At 49.3% G+C, this 19,690-nt stretch overlaps 1 protein-coding gene across 3 annotated transcripts in view; it reads right to left on the reverse strand.

Annotated features, from left to right (window-relative positions):
* Window positions 1-19,690, reverse strand: part of PTPN1 (protein tyrosine phosphatase non-receptor type 1) — a 67,655-nt gene that overhangs the window by 3,078 nt on the left and 44,887 nt on the right. For 2 of the 3 annotated variants that reach the window (XM_032604357.1, XM_032604358.1), the window contains exons 2-8: window positions 19,020-19,110; window positions 16,031-16,131; window positions 13,168-13,266; window positions 7,779-7,916; window positions 3,665-3,874; window positions 3,104-3,265; window positions 2,508-2,731 (exon numbers count right to left, since the gene is read on the reverse strand). In XM_032604357.1, coding sequence (XP_032460248.1) covers window positions 2,508-2,731; window positions 3,104-3,265; window positions 3,665-3,874; window positions 7,779-7,916; window positions 13,168-13,266; window positions 16,031-16,131; window positions 19,020-19,110 — 1,025 coding nt within the window. The remainder of the gene's footprint in view (window positions 1-2,507; window positions 2,732-3,103; window positions 3,266-3,664; window positions 3,875-7,778; window positions 7,917-13,167; window positions 13,267-16,030; window positions 16,132-19,019; window positions 19,111-19,690) is intronic. The other variant, XM_032604359.1, reaches the window with a different exon arrangement.

Raw genomic sequence — 19,690 nt, forward strand, 5'->3', positions numbered from 1 at the left:
GTGATGGGGCTGGGTAAGGGTCTGAGGGGCAGTACAGCCCCTGGGGCCGCTTGTAGAATGTTCCCCTTCAGATCAGGGAAGGTAGCAGTGCGGCCACAGGCTTCCACTCCCTTCCCGGGGCCCGACAGACGTGGACACACAGAGGCCTGTGTTGCTGCTGACATGCGGACACCACACATCTGCAGTGCTGACCCTCTGCCCTCCCCGCTGCACGCCCAGCCAGTCCTGCCAGCAGGCCCACTTCCCGGGTGTCCCGTGTGCAGTCAGTTGACTACCTTGCTGGGGGCGAGCCAGAGCCACCCTGTAGGGCTGTCCCAGGAGAGGCCAGCAGAGGCTGTGGGCCTGGGTGCAGCCAGACCCTGCCTCTCCCCTCCCCACCTCTCCCAGGCCGTTGCCCTCCCACCCTTGCGTCCATCGAGGCGGCCCTGGCCACAGGAAGTCCTGCCTCCCACAGGCCTCTCCACGGCCCTGCTGCCCCAGCAGCCTCCCGCGTGACTGGCAGGACCATCCGGGGGCACCGCCTCCCCAGGAGACAGGAGGAGGCTGCACGAAGCACCCTTCTTGGCGCCCACACACGGTGAGGCCCCAGCCGCCGGGCTGAGGCCTGTGTGCACGTGGGCTCCCCGCCCTCCCCGGTGCCCAGAGGCGCATAGGTTCTTGGTCCCACTCCATTCTTTTCCTGGAATTCTCTGGCTTTCAGCTTCCCAAATCCACACTTCCCTGCTCACCACCTTCGCCCACAGAATGTGAAAGGCACCTTTCTCTCCATTGTCTTCATGAATAAAGAAACAGGAGCAATGACACAAATTTGACCCAAGTCACGTGCCAGCTCCCATCCCTCTCATCCTCGGCTCTCGGCGAGCCCTCAGAGGGAGCACGCCAGCCCACCCTGAGAGTGTCAACAGAGGCCCTGGGAACCGGAGCACAGTCGCACTTGTTCAGCACCTGCTCTGGGAGGCCCCGCTGGACAAGTGTCTCTCGAGCCCCAGAACCAGACCCGGTGTTCCTGTGATGAGGGCCGGTTGCACGAAAGGCCCTGGGGAGTAGGTTCATGGGCCAGGACTGGGACCTGGACACCAGCATTTAGCAAAGTGCCCGAGGAAGATTTTGATGATCAGTTTAGCCAGAGGCCTCGGTGGGGCACACACTGTGTGTGACCTGCTTTCTCATGCATGACCGTTCCAGTGTCCGGCCGTAACAATACACCCTGATCCCATTCTTTAATAGCTGCAGAATATCCAACACAGGGAGAAAGCACGACTTATCTAATCCCTGGATACACAATCAGCTCATCTCTAGATTTTCACCATTAGAAATAATGCCACCACGAACACCTCTACCTGTACATCTCTGCACACCTGCTTGAGAACTCCTGCTGGCTGAGTTTCTAGGTGTAGACAAACGTGGGGTCAAAGTGTGCACTAATCTTAAACTGCCCTCCAAAAATGCATGCACCAAGGGCACTGCCTCCACGGTCTCAGGCTCGGGCTAACCCCCGTTCATCCTTCAAGCTTGTGCACGATGCCACCTCCTGCTGGCAGCCTTCCTTGACCACCCAGGGAAGGTTGGGTGTCTCCTCTCTAAGGCTGACCTGTCCATGGGCCACCACCACAATCTACTGCTCCCTTGCCAGTAAGATGGTCTAGAACACAGACCAGGGGCCCCAGTCTAGTTATCTTGGGGTTTCACATGCATCAGTAGGTACTCAGTAATCTTTGTCAAACTGTAAGGAAGCAAAACGGCAATCAACTCAATCAAGACCACATGAAAAGGGGGACTTCCCTGGTGGTCCAGTGGTAAAGAATCTGCCTTACAATGCAGGGGATGCGGGTTCGATCCCTGGTGAGGCAACTAAGATCCGACATGCTGCGGGGCAACTAAGCCCACACGCCACAACTACTGAGCTCGCGCACCTCAACTAGAGCCCGCGTGCCCTGGAGCCTGCGCGCCAGAACTAGAGAAGAGGAAACCCGCACGCCACAACTAGAGAGGAGCCCACACACCTCAACGAGGATCCCGCATGCCACAACTAAGACCCAATGCAGCCAAAAATAAATAAACAATAAACAAATCTTAAAAAAAAAGACTACATGAAAAGGTTAAGTACCCCAAGACCATTCTGGGGGCTGAAGGTACGTGGTCAAGCCTGGATATCAGTTTCAGGACCGGCCTGAAGTCCAGGGCAGGCTTCTGTCTTCTGTCGCTGTCATCACCGGGCTGGAAGACCTGACTCAGTCGCACCAGACCCCTGATTCCATCAAGCACCACCAGGTGGTGCTAGATCCCCGCTGAAGTCAGTCACTTCGCCAGGCCAGCCCGTGGCTCAGTCAGAGGCTCCTCCAGCTGGGGGAGGAGCAGGGACGGTCCAGGGGCCTGTTCCTCAAGAACACAGAAGCACCGTTTGCCAAGAGGAGGCTGGGTCCACAGGGTTTCAATATCAATATGTATTTCTGGAACAGAAGGCCATTTCCCCTCGCCCCCAGTAAGCCAGGACCCTCTCACATTACCTTTCCAGGCTGCAGGGGGCATTTAAGAGGGTTCTGGTTTCTTCCTTGACGCGGCCGTCTTCTTTAACCTCCTCAGTCTCAGCTGTCACCCACTGGTGGTTTGCGAAGAACTCCTTGCACTTCCCATTGTGTGGCTCCAGGATTCGTTTGGGAGGCCGGGGAGGTGGGGGGATGTGCTCGGGTGGAGGCTCCAGGTCCTCGTGGGAGAGCTCTTTCCATTGTTCCTTGAAAAAGCAGCAAGAGGAAGTCCCGTGAGATTTCACGTTTGGCTGATCTGTCAGGAAACCTGCTCCCCTTTAAGTGAGCAGAGGTGAGGGGCCCTCTCAGCTTCTCGGGTCTCCAGCCATGTCCTTGGAAGATGAGATCTTATGAAAATAAAGTCTATTCTCCCTATTAATGATCTCTATGTGAGCACTTCAAAGGCAGAAATTGGAACATGGTGAAACCTTCCACAACTTTTTAGCTATTTAAACATGAAGCCTAGCTATTTCCTCTGGCCCAGGATACTGTTTCAACGTTTACAAAGAACAGCCTCCTTCTTTACAGGCAAAAATTTAAAACTAACACACCTGGATTAAAGCAAAAGCACTGCTGACCTGTACTGAAGAGTCTCCCATGATGAACTTGGCGCCTTCGATCACAGCCAGGTAGGAGAAACGGAGCTGGTCTGCTGTCTGGATCAGTCCCATCCGAAATTTCCGCATTTCTAACAGAACTTTCTTGATATCAACAGAAGAAGGGTCTTTCCTTTTGTCCATCTGAAAGCCAGAGAGGAGACACAGCTCAGTGAGGTCCGAGCCTCAAGTACAATGTGACTGTATATGTCCTGGAGCGTGCCAGTTCCTATTCAGGAAAAGTCATAGCGAGGAAGGCAGAATTCTAGAAAATGTGGCAAAATTGGGACCATTTGAGCACAGGGGCAAAATGAGAGGGAAGGGGATTCTCTGGATCTTCCTGGCTTCCACATTAAAATTAAGGGCCTCCCTTCAAACGAAGCTATTTAGGGTAAAGCTCCTTTCATGGGAAGGAAGCTATTGAAAAGTGAAGATCAAAGCTAGTTTATTGCGGAGACAGTTAACAGAGAAGCTGTGGCTGGGCCAGACTGGAGGTTAAAATGTGCTCCCTTCTCTTCTCGGGGCATTTAAGGGCCTTCTTACCAGCAAGAGGCAGGTGTCAGCCAGACAGAAGGTCCCCGATCTGCCGATGCCAGCACTGCAGTGCACCACAATGGGGCCGTACTCCATGCTGAGCGACCCCGACTCGCGGACTTTGAAAAGAAAGTTCAGAAACGAGGCTGGCGATTCAGGGACTCCAAAGTCAGGCCACGTGGTATAATGGAAATGCAAGATCTCTCGAGTTTCTTGAGACTGGAAGAGAAATATACTCATGACGATTCTAAGAGAATCACCTGCACAGAAATCATTAATTCCAAGTAAGCATGAAGTGCCTTTCCACCCACCTAACTCCAAGAGTAGTTAACTCTCAGATTTTTCTCCCCGGGTCCACAAACCCAGTGAACAAATACCAAGCCCCGAGTGGACCCCAGGTTGCTCCTGCTTCAACTGCCCCTCCTTTAGGATGGAACAGTCTTGCCCACAAGAGCCCTTGTCTCCAATGTTCCTCTCACTTCTGCCGTCTTCATGATTACAACCGATTTCTATCCGCCCCACAAGTCAAAATGATGCTTCGCTGCCACCCACAGCAATCTTGTCATCAAAGGCCTCGGGGTTTCACATGAAAGAGTGGAAATGTAACTGCACGTGTGGGGCACCAGCTCTGGGAAACTCGGGGCTTTCCTTACAGGACTATCTGGATGCCTCAGAGAATTGTCATTTTACAGAAAAAAGTTACCAACTCAGTCTCCAAAGACAGGAGGCTGCCACGTGTGGCTCAATATCCAGCTGAACAGATGGTCCACGATGAAGAGGAGGATGCTGACAAGACCAGCTGCACTGGCCCCACAAGCGGAGCGCTTACCGTGTTCCAGTGTGGGCACGAGAGCTCACTGGGTTCTCACAGCAATCCCTCGAGGCACGTAGTCCCGTTACTCCCATTTTCCAGATTAGAAGACTGAGGCTTGGCAGCTAACCCTCCATTAAATGGGGGAGCAGGAGTTTAAATCTAAGCTTGCTTGACTCCAGAGCCCGCTGCAGGAACTCTTGAAAGGAGGACCCTGGCCCTTGTCTCCTAGCCCAATCTGCTCGCTGTGGAACAGAAAGAACGGCCTCTGATGCTGTTTCCAGCTCCGCTCCTTCCTCTGAGCCTCTGAGACTCCACTCCCAGGGTGGACAACTGGTCGCCAGGAGCAATGATCAAAATGTAGTCCTTGCTGAGGAGAGCACCCAAGATTATACCAAGGTAAGAGCCCACAGTAATGGGAGCCAGTCACAGGGGAAGTAAGGCCTGCAGACAGGAACCACCCCAGCTGCGCAGCGCAAAGGGCCAAGCCAGTGCCTAGGTTACCTGGACAGCGGCTGATGGTGAAACACTTTGGGCCAAAGACCCGCTGACTGACAATGTCTCCCTTCGTTTGGCAAATGTCCATAACGTGCCTCCTGTGTGCGCGGCATGATGAGGTAATGACCCCGTGCCCTGCCCTCCCAATGCTCACAGCTTAGTTACAGCAACCTTCCCTGACCCTAGTGTGATGAAAACGTGTGAAAAGGACCCACAAAAACAGCAAGGACCTAACATCAGCAGAGAACACACACGTGTCGCCCTGCACCAGCTATTACACACACTGGTATCTTTCTGCAGAACTGGAAAAAATCTGCTTATGACATTAGGATAACTTATAGAACCACACCAAACAATTCCATACTTTCCTCCCTAGAAAATGATCTCCTTATATCCTTTAATGGCTTAAAAGAGAAATGTGTCTTCTATTTTTTTTGGAACAGAAAAGCACTTAAAAATAGATTTTTAAAAAAATGGAATAGGAAGGGCTTCCCTGGTGGTGCAGTGGTTGAGAGTCCGCCTGCCAATGCAGGGGACGCGGGTTCGTGTCCCGGTCCGGGAAGATCCCGCATGCCGCAGAGCAGCTGGGCCCGTAAAGCCATGGCCGCTGAGCCTGCGCGTCCGGAGCCTGTGCTCTGCAACGGGAGAGGCCGCAACAGTGAGAGGCCCGCGTACCGCCAAAAAAAAAAAATTAAAAATTAAAAAATTAAAAAAAAAGAAATAAGAAAACATGCCCAAAGCAAGTTCCTTCTTTTAATTCTTAAAAAGGTGTGGGTTACCTTCTGTTTACTCCCTCCCTCACGCCTGCCCACCTCTTTCTCAAGGAATTCATTCCAGACGTGTGCTCGGCCAGGTACACGTCTGACAAAAGACTTTTTCAAAACCACGTCTGTTTGGAGCAAACAGATCTCCCCCAAACCTCCAAGCTGCTGCCTCTGCTCTGCCACTCAAACAGCACAAACCTCTTCTGCTCTGTCCAAATTCTGTCTCCCTCAACAAGCAAAGGAAACTTTCTCAAGAGTTTACCGGAAGTCACTTGCAATGTCAGGCTTGCAAACGCTCAAAAGCATTAAAAAAGTCTACCACATAATCCTCCAGGCACATACCAACCCACTGCCAACATTATTGCTGAAAATCCTCCGTATCAAACCCCTCCATAAATCACACCCCGAGAGCCTGCATGCGGCTATGGCCGGGTTTGGGGCTCCAGCGCTAGCGCACAGGAGGCGGCAGGGGGACCTGGACCCACTGCACAGCTGCATTCCTCCAGAGCCACGGGATTTTAACCTCTTCTCCACTTCCAGTCACCTGCGCTAAGTCCTCGATCTTACTTCGACTATTAATCCCACCCCAGGCGTCACGGTGACTATAAAGCAGTAAACTGAAAACTAAGATGCAAATAGAATCCAGGGGCAGATCCCTCCTCTTCAGCCCCGGCCCGCAAGCCCCAACACCAGTCCCACTGCCCCCAGATAAATCCACGTTCCTTCAACCCCAGAGAACCTGCAAACCCTTCCCGGCACGTGCTCTGAGCCTGTGCTGCTCTCACACTGCACATGGACCACCTTCTGGAAGGCTTTCAAAAACCCTATCTGACAGGGGGGCAGACATAGATGCGGTGAGAACGGTGCCCTTTGCCTGAAGTCTGACAATTGATATGCTGGGGCCAGGAATCAACCCCAGGCAGTCTGATTCCAGGAGGCAGTGGCTGACCGTGTTTGAGGGTGTCCCCAGGAGCTGCCATCAGCTTCCTTCCACTGTTCCCACTACAAGCATGGTTCCCCAGAGTGATGGCTCCGGGCGAATCATTCAGCCTCCCCGAGGGCAGGGTCTTCCGTGATGCCGCTTCTAGCACACTGCCCAGACATATTCCAAGACCATCATTTAATGATAGCTGGCAGGTGGTGTTACAAATTCTCCCCACACATGGGCTTCCCTGGTGGCGCAGTGGTTAACAATCCGCCTGCCAAGGCAGAGGACACGGGTTTGAGCCCTGGTCCGGGAAGATTCCACATGCTGTGGAGCAACTAAGCCCTTGCGCCACAACTACTGAGCCCACGTGCCACAACTACTGAGCCTGTGCTCTGGAGCCCACGAGCCACAACTACTGAAGCCCGCGCACCTAGAGCCCATGCTCTGCAACAAAGAGTAGCCTCCGCTCGCCGCAACTAGAGAAAGCCCGCACACAGCAATGAAGACCCAACGCAGCCAAAAATAAAATAAATGAGATAAATAAATTTATTTAAATTAATTAATTAATTAATTCTCCCCACACAAACAAGCCCAAGACTTCATCTAGAAAACTTTCACTGACTATGAACTGGGAGTCAGCCCTGGAGGGCCCTTCTTCCCTCACTTCAGACTATAGAGACTGTGGACCACAAGAGAGGCCCACGTGCTCTGCTGGTATTTAATTCACAGGCCATCACTTTAGTCCCTCTGCAGTTGCAAAGGCAGGAGCAGGAACAGGTAAGGTTTAGGTCAGAACTCCCTTTTCCCTAAGAACTGGTGTTAACTAGTGTTGCAGGAACAGGTAAGGTTTAGGTCAGAACTCCCTTTTCCCTAAGAACTGGTGTTAACTAGTGTTGGGAGAGAGCTCTGTGGGGAAGGAGGCAGGTGAGACCCGCTCCCAGGCACCTTTAGTCACCCGGTAAGTAAGCAGGTAAGCTCTACTCACCATAGTGCTAAAACTACTTCTTGCTCAGAGCACAGAAAACCACTGGCATAAACAACTGGTGTTCAGTAGTATCACCCAAGTGAAAAGACATCTCAACCAGTAACTGTCTGAAGTACTTAAGCGCATGCCATACTCACTGTGAGGTTTTCCAATTCTAGTTGTCGTACTGTGTAATATGACTTAATATCTTCAGAGATCAATGTCAATTTCAAATTTGTGTCTTCAAAGATCATTTCTTCTTCTTCTTTTTGTGGCCAGTACTGTGCACATTTTAACTAGGGGAGAAAATGACACTCAATTATTGTGAGCAACTGACTGTCTTCCTATGGAGGTTTGAAGTACTGTCCACGAGCTTTATGATAACCCAAAGACCCAGGGTTTTCGGACCTTGGAGGTCGCCATCAATGTAACCTGCCTGCCTCCAGAGGAGATGGGGAGGGGTCTGTGAAGATCTAGACCAGGACTAGTCGGGCAGACAGGACTTGCACTTCCAAACCCAGCTGCCCCGGTTTTCCACACAGCGAAGTGTTCCAGGGGTCTGATCCTCTCCCTATCACCCATGAAGGAAGCCAGATGGCACACAAGGTTTAGTCTCTCATGAACTACTTTATGTAGCCATTTCAAAGGTTATCTGATGGGTGCACCTGATGGGTGCTCTCGGCATAGCGCAGACTCCCCACCCTGGGGACGATAACCAAGGCTAGAAGAGACCACATGAAACACCGTAAAAAGCTTGAAGGGCTGTAATCAAATGCAAACCAGAATCGAGAAGGTTTGCAGAGGGGTCCTCCAAGGCTGGGGATCACCCACTGCCCCACCCCACCCTTTCATTCTGGTTCGGTTCAGTTCAGAAAAATCCCTTGTTGTAGTTTAAAAATTTTAGAAACTACTTGATGCTCTTGATTTAAACGTAGCTCATTAACATTTTCCTTATAGCAAGCAAACTCCCGAAGATTTGGTTTCATTTAGAGTTCAAGAAAGAAAATCTGAGTCAAATTTAGTGGCATGCTTTGCTTGAGCCAAGTTTCTACACCGGACATTTCTGGTTGCTGATGACTGTTCTGGATAAGAACAGCAGGTAGATGGGGGCTAAGCTGCCAGGTCCATAAGCCAGAGGAACCGACATATGTCCCCAGACAGAGGGACCCTCAAAGGTGGTAAGACTTTCAGCAAATGAAATATCAGTGTGTGTAAACAGCTCTTTGGGAAATGGTACCAGTTCAAGACCCTTATAATTCAACATGCATTGACTCAGAGGAGCCAGGAGGCTCTTGAAGAGGCTGACGACAGAACAACAAAAGCCCATCGGTCCTGCTTTAATGAAAACCAAAGCAACAGAAAAAAGGGAGGGAAACAAATTAAGAAACACCACACTGAGATGCCAACACAGCATCAAACTTTATGATTCCCGAACAGAAGGCCAATAAGAGCCTGGACACTGGCCTGTTTTAAAGTTTTGGCCAGTTTCACCCTCCCTGCACCAATGATGAGCGCCAAAGATGAACCCCTGGAGCAGAGCCCATCTGTCAGCACCAAAGAGATCCTGCCACTCAGGACACAGAAGCATCAATGGCATGGCACGATCCCATGCTTAGCCAAAGTGGGTGAGGCAGATGACAGCAAGACTTCAGGAGACGCTTAAAGGATGCATTCATTCCCACACTTCAAATCATTAGACCTGTGTAATGCCTTGAGACTCCAGAAACAGACTGCCCTGGTAGGTCCAAAACCACGTGTGCTGGAGTGGGCACCCAATTCAGTGAGCAGACCAAGAGTAAAGCAAAGAAGCAGAAATGCGGAATGGCGAGTTGCTACCAAAGAAGAGGCCAATGTTTTCATGCCTCATGGGCAGGAAAGGCAAGTCTTTTCAACCTCACGTCCACACAGCAAGCACTCACTTTCAAAAGCAAATATAAAGCCTTACAAATCTCTGTAATCTGGGTAAAGAGCAAGACTTTGGAACTCTACAGCTGAGGAATTCTGGCACACACTAAGTGTCAATACTTATTTAAAAAATAGGAGTTCTTAAAAGAACTCTTAGGCATCTATAGCAACATGCCACGGTCTGCTCTCTGTCATTTCCTGTAGAAATTTTTATTGTAAACATATGCAACAGAACAAAACAAAATAAGCACAATATCAACTACTTCCTGTTATCCTGTTTAGTTGATACATAGTGACCGGAAAAGGCGATTTATTTTATTAGAAAGCAGTCCTTCTTCAGGGTTAAAATTGAGGCGTGTCTTGGGTTGGCACCAAACAGCCACATGGCAGTGCCAAAGTACTGGCATCTGTCATACCTGCTGTTACCACCATGAAGGCGGGTGTGAGAGAGTCCTTGCTTGGGTCCATCTAAAACAAAGAGCTACGCCATCTTGAGAAAAATCCATGAAAGTCATCTGGGGTGACCCTGTGATGGGTGATTTGGCTGAAAGAAGAATGAACACAGAGAACTAAAAGCAGAGTACGAGAGAGATGCACAAAGCCTAAAGCACCTATGATACAAAACCTAGTGTCTCGGGCCTGAAAGCACTTGAAATCAAACAGCATCTTTAGTAGGGATTTCAGGGGAGAGATATGGGCGATGTTTCTGGTTGAACATGGCTTTGCTACTTCCCCTGCCTAGACAACAACAAGCCCGGCCCCTACACACATGCACTCTATCCCATCATGTCTAAACTCAGTTTTTAAACTGAATGAATGAGAACTTTGGCCATTTGGATGACCTTAGTCTAACACACACGATCATTTTCTCCACAATGGTTTTCCAGGAAGCACAGGGTCCCAAAAGGGTAACGGGCAGGTCTGCCAAAAATACAGGGAGAACATCTACCACTGTTTGGTGAAAGAAGGAAACCAGAAAACAAATATGCATTACATGGAAACGCTCTGCAAGCTGGTTTTCACCACGGGCTGTGTGGAAAAGTTATAATTAGATTAGCTGAGCAAACAAGACAACGCAATTTCTTATAATTTTCCCCAGTCAGCCCTTTTGGGGTGATAACGTTGAGGCTGAATTAAAAATGTTTATCCCAAGGAAACTTTAAGAACCATAAACCATACGTTGCTTTCCATGCCAATCTGCAGGCCCAAAAGACCCACAGTAAAAAGAAGAGCTGCAAAGGAAAACAGGGACTACTGTCACATCATCACAGTAAACTACAATAAAAACCAGCTAGTGTTTTTTGTTGTTGTTTTTTTAATGGCCAACATAGCAGTCCAAGGGGAAAGGTTGTCACAGTGGATCTGTGGTCCATTTACATTCGGCCTTGGGTGGGCGACAACCAAGAGCAGGGCCTGGTGACAAACGTGACTGCAGTACAGGGCCACCACTCCTTGTGTCCTGTGGCAACAGTAGCTAAAGCAAACCGCGTGCAAATAGCAAAGAGGTTTCATCTGAACTTTTAGTAACAAATAAAAGGCAAATGCTACCATATCTGATGATTTTAAAATAAGTAAGTCATGATTTAAAATTCTCAACCCTCCATACGACTACAGAGTGTTTCTCAACTGAGGGCAATTCTGCCTCCCAGGGGACACTGGACAACGTCTGGGGACATTTCTGATGGCTTCAACCTGGGGTGGGGGTGATACTGGCATCCAGTGGGCAGAGACCAGGGATCCTGCTAAACACCCTCCAACGCACAGGCTGGCCCCCCAAGACAGAGAGCGATCCGGCCCAAACGTCAGCAGCGATGAGGCTGGAAGACCCCGAAGGGTCATCTGTGCTCAGCACCTGCACCGGCCACCGTGTTTCACTTCTCCTTGAGGAGTGCATGTATTGCGGGAACCTCGTGTTTTGTTTCTTTACTCAAAACTGCTGACAAGAGTGGTGATGGGTGAGGGTTTGCTTCACATTTGCAACTTCACATTTTATTAATCAAGCCACTGCAGAGAAAATCAAAAACTACTCTCACTGTAAACATTTTTTTCTAAGACAAGAAGCATTACTGCATCAACTGAACGCTCAGGTAAGCTCTTTACACCTGTGAGTACGGAGCGAATAAATACTCTCTTTCAAGAAAAGGAGGCAGAGGCAAAAATATGATTTTAAACATGTGCCGTTGTACGAAGGCCATTTGTTGTAACCAAGACCGTTCCTTTCCGGGTGCGGGAGGGAAGAGGCTTTGTGGCGAGCGCTTTACTGCTTTAGGTTTTCACCGCTCACGTTTCCTTTGATGTGTTACTTCTTTGCGCTTGTATTTTTTTCCCTTTAGGGCCACGACTGTGCTTTCTTCAGAGGGGTGGCGTCTCCGGAGCCTTCATGTTCTCCTGGCAAGCCACAGGCCGCATCCTGACACTGCGACAGCAGTGCCCCCGCTGAGCCCCAGAGAGCACAGTGCCAGCACCTGGCCGGGCCTGGGCCACACGCTCCTCCCGGTCTCCGTGCTCCTCAGCCCACCTCCTCCCGGGGCCTCCACCTCTGAGGCTGTGGAGCCCCAGCAGTGCTGGTGCTGGCTGCGAGTGTCTGGTGCTGGCCGTGAGTGTCTGGTGCTGGCCGTGAGTGTCGCGGGAAGCAGGTGGGAGCCAGGGGGGCGGGGATATGGCATCTATTCCCTACTTCAAAGATGCGTGGGGAGGGAGAGCACAGCCACCGCGGCCCCAAGGGAAGCAACGTGGGATGCCGGGAAGTGGGGCAAGTGTGATTCTGATCATTAGCCCAGAGAACTGGCAAGAAACTTAAAAAAAAGAACAATTTAATAAAATAAATAAACGTTCGTCCTGGCTGGAGTCTGGAGACGGAAGGCGGGGCTGGGGGTCCAGGTTAACTAGGGCCCAACCATACCCGGTCCAGTAGCCACATTATGCATAGCTGGGAGGCAGGGGGAGCCCCAGAAGAGTTTCAGCTGTGAAGAGGTATGGTGAGACTTGCTTTAGAAAGACCATTCGGGATACAGGATGCAGGAGACTGAGGAGAGCCGTCGAGGGGCAGGAGGTGGCCTGAACAAACGCACACCTCGAGTCCACGTTGCAAAGAACTTGGAAGAAAGGAACACACACCCTGAAGTGAAGCACAAGCAGACAACGTCCACACTAAAGAGGTGTGGCCAGGAGCCAAGCGTCTGGGGATTTGACGGAGGCGAACCCAGGGTCCAGCTGCTCCCACAGCTCAGGTGCGGAGAGGCATGCTTTTACCAGCCAGAAAAAGCAAATATGATGAAGATACAGTAGGAACTTGCTTTTCAAAATAAAACTCTGCTTACACAGCTCCACAAGGCAAGCACAGCAGCACACGAAGCAGGAGAGAGACTGAGAGGTGAGAGGAAAGCATCACACACTGGAGAGACTGACTGATGGGGGCAGGGTGGAGAATAGGTCAAGGGCAGTTTGACTTGTTTCCCTCTTTTAAATTCACCTACGTATCTGACTTGTTTACAATAAACATGTATTTGTATACTGCTTCTTTATGTTTTTCTAATAGAAATAGAAAATCAACTCAAGGAAATAAACACGGACAGACGTCGACTTTGTGGACTGGCATCCACACGGGCAGCGATGCAAACAGTGGATCAATCTATGACTTACCGAGCCTTTCTCCATCACTCTGTTGAGCATGACAACGCCCCTGCTTTTCTGCTCCCACACCATCTCCCAAAAGTGACCGCAGGTATTGGGCAAAGGGCCCTGCAAACACACAATGCACAGTGTATGCATTTTACACACAAACACGTCCCAGTGCAAGCTCACTGCTGGCGGTGAGTGGACGACAGGGCCCTCGGGCAGCATGGTGGCCATGGCTGGGACAGGGACCTGCCTCTCCCTGCCTAGTGGTAACCACAATTCTATTTCCTACCACACGGTGAAAGGTCATTTCTGCACCTCAGGGCTGGTTCAGAGCTGAGCGATGGAGGAGAGAAAACACAGACTCTGCTTTCTGGTGTGGGCTGGCCAGCTGAGGGGCTCCACTGAGAACCATGCCTTAGGGCGGGTGGTACAGTGAATAAAACTGGCTGCAAGGGAGAGGCAGTGTGGGGAAGGGGTCACAGGGACGCTTCCGACGGCTTGGTCCCAGCTCCAATCACTTACTATCTGTGTGACCTCGGACAAGTCACCCCACCTCTCCTTGCCTCAGTTTCTCCACCTATTCACAGGGTTGTGAAAATTAACTATGTTCATATATCAATACTTATTAGGCCTTACCACAGTACCTGGAATACAGTAAACACCCAATAAAATGTAGCGATTATTATTACTATTAATAATGGTTAACCTGACCACAGACAGCCTTCATCCTTGGACCAAGGAACATGAGATGTGGACACACAAATAGTCAGGCGGGTGGCCCAAGGGGTATGGTGTCACCGAGGCATGGGGGGTAGGGGTGCCTGCTGAGCAGCGGGGCCCGTCTCACTCCAGCCCCCCTGGCAATGGGCACAGATGTTTACTGGATATAGGGTATGAATGCCTCGAGCTTGCCTCAATTTTTAGTGCTGCCTGGAAGGGACATCACCTATCACCTGCACGACAGAGCATGTCACCTCCTCTGGCCAGCACCACTTCTTCTAAAATAGTTTCCATTCACTTTCATCCAAAATCTCCTCAGTCTTTACATCTTTTCCCTTTAAGTCTCACCGCGCTTCCCTCGACCACGGAGCCCTCAGTGCCCTCTCGCTTCCTTCCCTGAACTTATCTGGGATTTGCTGCCTAAACCTGACAAATCCTGGCTCCTTAGAGTCTCAGACAATAGCGGATTCCACGGTAACCCCTTCCAGCCAACTGACAGAAAAACGGCTCCAGGAAGGCAGGAATCAGGGGTCGCATGGCTGGAAACGAGGACCCTATTGCCAGGTCCCCATAGCGGTGGCTCTTGTTACTCCCCTGCCCCCATACTTCACCCCAGTTTAGAATGGGTCTGAGGGATTAAAAATCCTGTAAGATCAGAAAGGATATACGCCAAACTCAGCCAACACTTGAAGATGGACATGAAGGCCAGCATCTGTGACATTATTCTCTATGCTTTAAAAAATATTTCAGTCATATTGTCTAGGGATGTAACTTTGGGGTCAGGCTGCTTCAATCCCGTGTGTACAGCTCAGGGCAGAGGGAGATCATGTAAGCCGTTGGATATAACCATGGTACAACCTGACAAACAGACAGACCTTCAGATGTGCCAAGGAAGCGCTAGGGCATGGGGGTGGGGAGGACAGGGGTGTAGAAGTTTCCATGGTGATTTCCTAACACTCCATGTGACTTTACAGACCCTATCTTTGCTTTGGGCTTCCTGACCCCACACCAAAGCTGAATGGCTGAAATTAGGAAGTAAGAAACTTGACTACTTCTAAAAAGAGAAGTTCCCAAGAAGCCACTTTTGCCTCAACCTCTTCCCACCAGCCTGCCACCACCAAAGTCTCGCTCCTTCTCATCCCCACCCCAGAGGTGCTGGGAGGACCATGCGCTGAGGGCCCGGGGACTGACGTTCCATACACTGACTTGGGGGGCACGAGGGCCAACTGTGGTCACGTGCGGAAAGGAACTGGGACAGGACAAAAGGGACAGTAAAGAAGGGCCACCAGGGATACGCCCTGCCCCAAAGCAGAATTTTTTCACTGCACTTTCTGGTTTCACTGTCATTTTAGTCTCCGAATATTAAGCACAGCTATGACGTTCACAATCACCCTATAACGCAAACCCAATATACTACTGATAAAAACTGATACGCAATGAAAAAACAAAAATTAGGATTAAAAAAAGAGAGAGAAACTTAGACTGTTTAGACCAATTTACAGGTAACAGATTAAGACGTGAGAAAATTACTTAAAAAGAAACTCCTTTCTCCCCTTTCCCAGATACCCATGGTCTTTGGGTCATACACCAGTACGTGTTTCACAAAAGGTCAGTTATTAAACCACTTTTATGATTTTTTTTCCCATAAAGATGCCAAAAACCAGTGGGAGTTTCAAGTGGTTGTGCATGTTTGTTCACATCATCTACCCCCTCCATGCACCCCACCCCCCGCAAGAATGAGGGCCATGCAGAGGAATTCTGAATGGCCATCTGGATAGATTCCTCATCTATTGCTAACCCTCTCAGATTTCCACGAGCAGCACTGGACACTCTGAGGCAAATACTTATGGACTCAACACAGGTATTGCTCTTCTCTAGCTGCTGCCTCTGTCAACAGACCACAGGCCACTCTGGCATTTTACTGCTGTTTTCTGTAAACCCAGCAATGCCATACTTCCCAGAAAAGATTCATGTCACGACCAGACTGAATCTCGGAAGGAAGACTTTTTCCTTCCTTGTTGCTTTTTTGGATTGTTTAAAACCTGATCTTCTAAACAGATGTGGCAGATTTTATTTGAGGTGTAGACAACATCACTCTGAAACTCTTACAGTGACATCAAGTAAGGCAAAAACCATTAGAGTCAAATTCGAACAATCCATTTACCTGCGTGAGAATGTAACTCCTTTGGGCTTCTTCCATTTTTATCAAACTAGCATTGATATAGTCGTTATCTTCTTGATGAAGTTTAATCCGACTATGGTCAACTGAAAGGCAAACCAGAACTCAGAGGTTAATCCTGGAGGACCCAAATGTCCACACAGGCAGTGCGCCCCATAGGGGAAAGCAAGAAGGTGAGTTGGTGGCACTCAGGGTGTTCACATTGGCTGAGTCCAAGCTGTTTTAGTTGAGATTAGTTATCAATATGGGAATGACTAGTATTTTCAGAAAGGTTTTTGGAAGTGTTTGAAACTTAACATGAAACAGCAACAGAGGCAAACTATACTAAAACACAGAATATGTCCTGTTTGGGAAATCTGTTTTTAGGCTATATCGTCTTATGATATTTGTTACTGTCCCCACAACTTGGAAGACTGGGGAAAGGGGATGTCAAGGGATCTGTTCTCTGATGCCTAATATATACTTTTAAAGGGTAAAAAATACAGTGGCTTCAATCTTTAAAAAGGAAAAAAAAATCCACCAAATATTCCACCCAGTCCCCAGAGCTCTAGTTGGTACAATGAGCTAAGTACGTAAGACTTATGATCACACCTCAACCTCACCTATGCCTAATGGTTCAAAGATTAAGTGGCTTAAGTATACAACAGTGTGAAAAGTCATACCTTGAATTCCTTGATACGAGGTTTTTTTTTTCAAAGTTCAAGTATAACATAAATCTCATGATCAAAGACACTTAAAAGACAGTTTAACTGGAAAAAATAAACTCTGAATCCAAAACACTGAAAGTCTACTAAACGTAACTTTCAGAAGAGTTTTTAAAAATAAGCTTGTGTTTGGAAGGTCTGCCCCAGGTTACTGAAAAAGCATAGTCCCCTTTTTTTCCCCTTTACCATAACTTTGTCACAAAAGCCATGTTTCCCTGAGGGCCACCTTCCTTATCCTGCTAGTGCAGCTAACAAGAGCAGGTGGGTATTTTTATTTCTGGTACAACACAATGGACGGTAAACTCAGGTGACCATCCATAAATAGTTCTCCCCCTGCCCAGTGGGAAAGGAAAAGTTAATGGGGATAAGTGGTTTGGGGCCTCCTATTTGAAAGGATTCCAAAGAGATGTTTTAGGAAATTAGCCACTGTTTGGAATAATGCTTCTCATCATAGAGGGTTAATACAAACTGAAATACTTGGGTAATATTTAAGTGGGTCATGGAGATAAGAAATCTCAAAAAAAAATTATGACCGGCACTGGTGGTTATGTGAGTGGATTCAAACAGCACTGGGTGGTGACCTTGGGCAAACAACTTACTCACTGAGCGCTGGGTTTTTCACCTGCCAAATGGAAGATAATACCCAGTCCCCAGAGCTTCCACCTTGAAACATTCTCCCCACTTCCTCCATAACCTTAAAAGAAAATCACCTTTTCTACTGAAGAGTAGAGGTAGGGGAGAAAAAGCAAAATATAAGGAGTAAGATTGGGTGAGGGTGAAAAGGTTTGGGAATTGTGTCTCTGGAAGAATATTTTAAATGCTGTTTTTTTCTCTGTAAAACTGGTTCATAAAACCATTTAGATGAGCCTTGATCAAAAATGTAGAAAAGGAATATTAAAGACAACATTACTGCCTAATTCAGAGCAAGTACAGCAAAGGCTAGAGACCATGGGCATGGCCACACCATGTGAAAGGTGCGGACAGTGATGGTTCTTTCCAGTTCAGGGTGGCTGGCCAGGGCCTCACAGCAGCATCACCTGAGGAGAGGCTGTTAGTATTATTTTTAAATAAAGCCTACGAGGTGCCATAGCCTAGACGTGCTCAATCAAGAGTACTGGGCATTGGGGCAAAATCACGTGTCACTTGACCTAGACCCGCGCTTCAGATGTTCCTGGCGAGCACCTTCAGTTAGTGACCATCTCAACCGCAGCCAACATTCACGAGTGTGACACTGGGCTAGGCGGCTGACGTGACTTTATTCATCTTCGCACAATCCTGAGATCCGCGTTGACTCCTGTTTGACTGACGATCAGAGGAGGGGGCAGCCGGCCCAAGGCCACAAAGCTCTGAGGGGCAGGGACCGTGGCAGCCGTTGGAGGCAGACTGCTCCGTGCCAACTGGGGTCTGACTTCGCGCCCCTCCCGGGGACCTGGGAGCTGCACAGTTCAGGGCGGGAGGGCAGTGAGCTTTGACAGGCCGGCGGGAAGTGCCTGGCTGGGGACTGACCGGCTACATCTTCAATGTCCCTGGCAGAGAGCAGTGCTGGGGGAGCTGCTGGCAGCCACAGCCCTCACTGATTGGCAACGGCCACATGGAGGTGAGCCAGAAGGTTCTCTGTGGCCTAGAGGATGTGGCAAAGTTCACGTCCTTCACTCCCCTCCAGGTTTTGTTACTTTATACAAACTCGAACATATTTGGTTATTTACTTTCGAGGTATCAGCGGACTGAGAGCCAATTACTCAGAAGGCAGAGGAGGATGCCAACGGGCACACTGAGAGCTAACGGCAGGAAAGAGCTTGAAGAAGGATGATGGCAGCAGGGGGCGGGGTCAACAAGCAGAGCTGACTGCAGCTTTAGTTGAGGGGGTGAACCGCTCCCACCCTTTAATGCCTGCGCAGGGCATCGTTAGCAGTTCAATACAAGGCTCGGGGTCTAATAAGACTTTTGCTGAGTCACCCAGAAGTGGTTATATTATGCCTGCTATACCCTGCTTCAGCTGGTAGGAAAATGATTCATCATTAAAATATTCAAAGCGGAAAAAAAGTGCTTTGAACTTAGCTGAATTTTCCAGGAACTGAAACCTTACCCCTTCTACAAGGGTGGAAAAATGAACCATTACTATAAGTCTCTAATGCCTTTATTATAGGAAACAATCAAGTCACAAACCTTTACTGCTATCAATTTATTACCAAACCCCGGGGCTAAAGGAGTCCTGACTGAGAGGTCCTGCAGCTGAATGGAAGCAGAGTAACGGCGATGTGAATACTTACAGGGACTGACATCTCTGTACCTGTTTCGGTTTTTGTTCTTAGGAAGCTTGGCCACTCTACATGGGAAGTCACTGGCTTCGTGTCGGATATCCTACAAAAAAAGGATAAAGAGTTCTCTCTTGAAATCTCTGGCATCAGGAATTCATCTAGATAGTTAACTGAGCGTGGGCCCTGCGCCGGGCACTGAGGAAGACCCAGCACAGAAACGGACATCAAAGGGAGCCACGCAGTGTGGGAAATACAAGGTGCTAATTCAGAGGCATGCCCAAGGTCATGGGAGGAAAAGAGAAGGACAACTGGGGTGGGAGGAAGTGGCATGGGGCTGGGAGCTGGAAAGATGTGGAAGAGGGCAGGAAGATGGGGGGCGGGGTGGGCACGTTTCACTCAGGAACCCCCAGCACGGCAAAGGCACGGGGGCTGGAGTTCACGTCTTATGCAGGAACAGTGAGTGGGCCGGTGGGAGGAACAGCAGGCCTGGGGCACACAGGTGGGTACAGGCCAGATCTTGGAGAGCCTTCCAAGTCAGACCTGGGAGTTCCATCTGTAACGTTTTGTAAAGCTACAGTTATCAAGAGCAGATAAAATGCCCTTTTACGCCAACAAACTATCCAAATGCTTTCCTAGGAGATGGTAAACAAATCCCATTACACCAAACTGTCAGAAAGAGCAAG

This window comes from Phocoena sinus, chromosome 15 (assembly GCF_008692025.1).
Source record: "Phocoena sinus isolate mPhoSin1 chromosome 15, mPhoSin1.pri, whole genome shotgun sequence".
Classification (NCBI taxonomy): Eukaryota; Metazoa; Chordata; class Mammalia; order Artiodactyla; family Phocoenidae; genus Phocoena; species Phocoena sinus.